Source organism: Vicia villosa, linkage group LG4 (assembly GCF_029867415.1).
Source record: "Vicia villosa cultivar HV-30 ecotype Madison, WI linkage group LG4, Vvil1.0, whole genome shotgun sequence".
Taxonomy (NCBI): Eukaryota; Viridiplantae; Streptophyta; class Magnoliopsida; order Fabales; family Fabaceae; genus Vicia; species Vicia villosa.
The window spans coordinates 34,421,280-34,427,341 of NC_081183.1; the positions used below are offsets into that span (position 1 = coordinate 34,421,280).

The 6,062-nt window shown below is 35.6% G+C and overlaps 1 protein-coding gene across 1 annotated transcript; it reads right to left on the reverse strand.

Annotated features, from left to right (window-relative positions):
* Window positions 1-549: 549 nt before the first annotated feature.
* Window positions 550-5,772, reverse strand: LOC131594700 (subtilisin-like protease SBT2.3). The gene is made up of 10 exons (XM_058866893.1): window positions 5,170-5,772; window positions 4,604-4,763; window positions 3,632-4,029; window positions 3,131-3,226; window positions 2,874-2,946; window positions 2,408-2,690; window positions 1,977-2,308; window positions 1,627-1,897; window positions 1,263-1,544; window positions 550-1,185 (listed from the first exon to the last, which is right to left on the reverse strand). Exons 1-10 carry the CDS (start codon window positions 5,391-5,393, stop codon window positions 752-754), a joined length of 2,553 nt encoding a protein of 850 aa, XP_058722876.1. The 5' UTR covers window positions 5,394-5,772; the 3' UTR covers window positions 550-751.
* Between the last annotated feature and the right edge of the window lie 290 nt (window positions 5,773-6,062).

Below are 6,062 nucleotides of genomic sequence, written 5' to 3' on the forward strand. Positions count from 1 at the left end.
GGAGATGAGCGAGTTCCAAGACTTGTTCACACATTTGAATCGCAAAAGTGATTTCACTTTAAGTAAGGATAGTACCTCTGCGATAAGTTCATCAGGCAAAGTTACGGGCCGCGACAACGCAATGGTTTCACAATGCAGGTTTGCAGGAGAGATGATCTTCATGTCAGTAGAGTTCAAAGTTTTGAACCCTTACGGCAGCGGCAATTCAAGTGAACTGAGAACACAATTGTATATGTTATGGTTAATGGTTCATCACAAACACGCTATATAGTGATATTCAAAATACTTATTAAATTTGTTCCATTAATAAATATTTATTAATTAGGGTTAGAATTGCGCTAACTACATGGTTAGATTAAGAAAATTTAAATGTATTAAATATTAAAAAATGTATTATAAATCATATATTCTACAACTTTATTGTTTGAAATGTTCAAACACGTGACTGTCCATTTATTCAATTATAAGAAATAAAATTAAATATTAAAAAATGTTTTAAAATGTTCAATTTTTCTATCAATTAATACTTGTCTTTTTTGCCTCAACCTCAAATTTTAGTCACACAAAAATTTCACATGTTAGATAGTAAATCAAGAATTCAAGAAACATCCTGCAAGAGATGTATATCTTGAATCAAGTACTGATTACATCTATTTTTATACAAGGAAAACCTATAACACCTTTACATGATAATGAATGAAAAAATACTACAATAAGAAACACAAAAATGCACTAAATAAATCACTATTAGTTAGCTAGTAGTGATGTTACTATATGAGATTTTAAAAATAACCGAAATCGGAATGTTGACGACATGACCTTGATTACCAAACAGTCCAATCTTTCCAAAACTCGTAACAGAGTTATTCGCAGTTGCGTTTAAGATCACGGACAAGACTTGTTTTTCGCCGTTTGCGATAGAAAAGTGAGTTGGAGTTACTTTCACTGAAACACCGAAAGGAGCGGTCCAACCGACACTGTAAGTTTCGTTATTTCCAGCGATGTTTTGAACTGTTCTTTGCACAATTGTGGACTGGTTTAGCTTCGATAAAGTGATGGAAGGCAAGTTTAGATCAGAACCGTTTAGAGTGGAGTTGTAAAGCAAACAATTTTGACCGGTGAAGTTTAGTACCACCGGAGCTGAACCGTTGATGCCACATAAAAATGACATGTAATCATCGTAACCTACAAAGAGACATGTTCGTTAATAACCGGTATAAGCATAAAATGAGAACTTCTATTGAAATGTGATTACTACTTACTAGTATCGAAGATCAAACCCGGGTTCAATGCTCCAGTTGCATTTACAAAACCGCTTCCCATGTCAAAAGGAGTAGCTGGAGTTTGACTTTGATCTGGAAAAGCGTATGATCGTTGAGCCATAATCGGTCCACCACTCTTATCATTCTGAGAAGCAGTAGTAGAAAGGGCGGAACCAATGGCTGCAGGACTGAAATTCGGAAACTTTTGCTTAATCAGTGCAGCAAGACCCGCAATATGTGGTGCAGCCATACTTGTGCCAGACATCATTGCAAAACTCTCCCCTAATAAAAACGCAAATCAAATATTTATATTTCATATTATCATGTTTGTTTCCCGATTAAAAAAAGTCAAGTTTTCACAAACCTTGAAATTCAACCGAGTCAGTTCCAAGAGAACTCCAAGCTGCCCATATAAAGTTTCCAGGAGCTAACAAGTTAGGTTTCAAAATGTCGGCTTGGCGAGGAAGACTGTCCTCTGGATCTGGTCCTCTGGCAGAGTAATACATAACCTTTGGGGAAGCAGCACTGTAGTTTGCTTTTAGTCCACCACAGATTGCGGCAACCGCCCCAAACTTAACAACTTTCTTCGAAACAGCATCTATTTCCAGCGAAGAATTGTAGTATTGCATTAAAATCTGACCAGTCGAAATAAAAACGAAACTATCAGCAGGTCATTCCTCACATGTAAAAGAGGGACAGTAATAGAGAAAGCACCTTTGAGTCATTTGTAGATGGAATTATTATGCCGGGCGTTTTCATTGCGACTGGGTTAAGCTGAAAACCGATCACGTAAGGATCCATATAGAAGACGACACCAGCTGCACTGTGGTTCTTGGCTGTTTCTGACGCTCTTTTGATAGTGGAAATGCCAAGCACAAATCGAATTGAATAGCTGCAGATCAGAATGTTCCCTTTGATCAAATCACGATTGTACTTGCTTGTATCTTGGCACTCGCCAACATACATGTCTTCAGAGACCGTTGTGTCATTGTTCAAAGCATCGTGCGCGTGAACCAGTTTGTAAAGTTTGTTATCGTCCGTGCCAGCTGGGGAAAATAATCAAAATAAAAATAACAAAATTGAAACCGTTCATTCCTCGACTAATTTGGAAATTGTTAACCATGAACAGAAAAACATAAACTTACGTGCAAGTCCAACTCCAACTATGGTAACATTGTTTCCAAGAATTATAGAGTTACTATAAAGCCGATCATGAGAGGCCGCACCAACAGTAAGGATCCATGGACTGAAAGAAGACATGCTCATCGGTGATGGCCCGGTATTTCCAGCAGCTTGAACCACAAAAATACCAGCCTTTACGGCTGAGAGTAACGCCATGTCTATAGGATTGAAGAAAGTTGCAACGCCAGGAGGACGCCTATTTGGAGTGATAGATAAACTAATTATGTCAACACCATCTTGAGCTGCCTGTAAACAATCGATCATACATATTATTACTATTAGACTTCAAGGGAAGAGCGAAAAAAATGGATACAATTTCAGAAAAATGGGTTGTTAGTGCAACATAAAAGTTTATTCTGCACGTAGTAATAAGTAATAAGTCATTTGATTCAATATCAGCGTGGATTAAGTAATTAACCGCATATGTACCTGGTCAATTGCTGCTACGACATCTGCAGCAAATCCTCCAAAGCTCTTGTATAACGCCTTGTACACCGCAATGCTGTACAAAAATTGAAATGTAAAAATGTGAAGATGAGATGAATTAAAATATTGAACAACCCTATAATGTCATGTATAACTCTGGATTCGGGAAATTGCTACAGGTGTTGAAAGTAATAATAGTAATCATAACATGAAAAACTAAACAACTTTGACATAGTTTCAGATTATTTCAGATTATTTACTGCGAACGAGGAGCCATTCCACTAGCATTCCCAAAGTGATGCCCAGCAACAATCACCGGAATCCCATGGTTTCCTGCTGCAACCGATGCGGTATGCCTGTGTATTATACACATCGAAATGAACATTCAGTCAAAGGAAAAGAAAACTCAACAAATCTTAATTTATGGCGTGCATAATCAAGTAAACATAACTAATTATGTTGCGACCAGATGCAGTTTGTCAACATTTTCATTTTCAAATGATGGCTAAGAGCATCCGAAGCATCGCAATTTCAGACAACACTTAAAAGTTGTTCTTTTTTATTCCAAAAAACTGGTGAAGCTCCAATGAACAAAACAAAGTACCTTAAAGATCTCAAAACAACCATAAATAGAAACTAGATCTAATTCATCGATGTTAAAGTAGACGATGAATAGAATTGATAGAATAGACCCGTTAATGTAACAAGAGCAACTAAAATCAAACATAACACACACTGATTTCAAAATTCCAAAAACTCACGTGCCATGGCCATCGCCATCAAAGGGAGAAGCGTAGTCTTGAGTCAAGTTAAATATTCCTCTTGTTATAGCAGATGCTGCAAAATGACGGGCTCCAACAAGTTTCCTATTGCAAGAGCCAGATGGAAAATCTCGAGTAACCTCGCAGATACCAGAAAAATGAGCAGGAACAGGATATGGGTGTTGAGATATATTATCGCCAAAACTAGGGTGAGATGGATCTATTCCAGTGTCAACAAACCCAATAACAACTCCTTCTCCAGCAATATCAAAACCACCATTTTGAGACCATGCTCCTTGTGGCAGACCCAAAAATTGTGGAGTATGTGTAGTTGCTGTTTTAACAGAAAAATCCATAACCACATTGGACACTTCGTTGCTCCTTGATAGTCTCTCTGCCTTCATGATTCAGTAAATTCAAACGTCATGAATACATTTTTAGAAGTAAATTAAACCAAAAAAATTGGAAGTAGCAATGTTGAACTATGTAGCACCGACACTTCGCGTTAAAGGCGTGTACATTGTCTGATGGACAAAGACACAAATTATTACGTGTTAATGTGCCTGTGTCATGTCTGTGTCGGTACTTCATAGGTGATGAAGTCAAATCGTAAATAGGAAGAAAAAAACAAATAAAGATGTATATAGCATATACATATAATGTGGACATAATCATGATGCTAAACACTAACATGTCATACCTTCTGTTGAACTATGTAGCACCGACACTTCTCATTAAAGGTGTGTGTCTGATGGACACCGACGAGCGATGTGGTTATATTCAATTATTCTATTATTGTCTCAAATTATTATTGGTGTTAATGTGTCAGTGTCATGTGTCATGTCTGTGTTGGTACTTCATAGGTGATGAAGCCAAAACATAAATAGAAAGGAAAAAACAAATAAACATGTACAGTACATAGCAAATACAAGACATGGACATAATCATGTGCTAAAAACTAACATTTCATACCTGCTGTTGGGTAACAAGCACAGCAAATCCATTAATTAGATAATGGTAACTATAGAGTTTCAGATATTTCTCTCCTTTCAACACTTTCTTCAACAAAGAATCGTGCACTCGAGTAACATAAGAGCCATATCTCTTATCCGTCTTTGTAACATTGTCATATCTATGAAAAAAAGAGCAACAAAAACAACAAAGGGTTTCATAAACAAGCTCAAAAGTCTTGAAATTAGGAACTAAAGCAAAGATGATGATGATGCAAAGTACTGAAAAATTGAGAACACATAATTAACAAATAAAATGACTCATATCATACATAAAATCCAACAACTAATCACTTATAGATTATATAACCAATCATTTAACTTAAAATTACAATCTTATCATAATAGTACATAGCTTCCACAAGAAGCCTAATGATTTGGGATAAAACAAAACCCCCAAAAGAATTGAAAAAGCTAAACATCTTGATCTACAAGAATCAAACACAAACCATCCAAATCACATGCAACAAAATTACAAACCCCAATTAAAAAGTACTTAATAAGAGTGAGTTAGAAGATGTGATTTACCTTGGTTTCTGAAATTGAGTTCTTCCATTATCTTTGAACCCATTATTATTATCATCATTCAACCTTGTCAAAACACCATAGGAATGAGAAGTTGGAGCTTGTTTCAAAGTAACAACATAAACAGAAGTAGTAGCATTATCCAGAACATCTTGTAGGCACAAACAAGGAACAAGAATCACCAAACTAATAAAGAACACAAAATGTGTCAAATGAAGTTTCTCCATCAGGGTTTTAATGGAAACTGAAGAAGAACAACTTGAATCCAAACAAACTCAACAAGTATGAAGAAGAAGAAGAATAGTTCACAAACCCACATGCATCATTGTCAAAGTTCAAGTCTTTGGAGCTTCTAAACACTAAAGAAAGCAATGTGATTTGTTTGAGAGAGATAAAGTATGAAACTTTTTGAGAGAGAGAGAGAGAAGTGTTGAGTTGAGTTAAGTTAAGATAGGAGAATCTGGAAGCAAAGGGTAGTGTTGTTCTTGTTGGGTTTTGTGAAATTGAAAATTTATTTATTATTATTTTGTTGAATTAATTGAATCAAAGTAGAGAAGAAGAAGGAAAAAGGAGAATGGGAAAAATGAACGTTTGATTTGGATTTATTCGGTTTTGGAGATTTATGGGTCGTTGGTTGTCGACATATGTATGTTGGGGTGTTCCCGTGACATGTGTAAATGATGACAACTACATTTTTGTTTCTTCTTTTTTCTTTTTCTGATTTTTGTTTGTACTTTAGGTTTTTTTCTTTCTTCTTAACATGTTGAAATAAATCAATGTATTTTTTCAAGTTTTATTTTTTATTTTACAGAAAGTGGATTCTATTTTGGGAAATTTGTGTATTATTATACAACCGACACTCCTGAAGAAATTAAAAAAAGGTATTTGAAATTGTA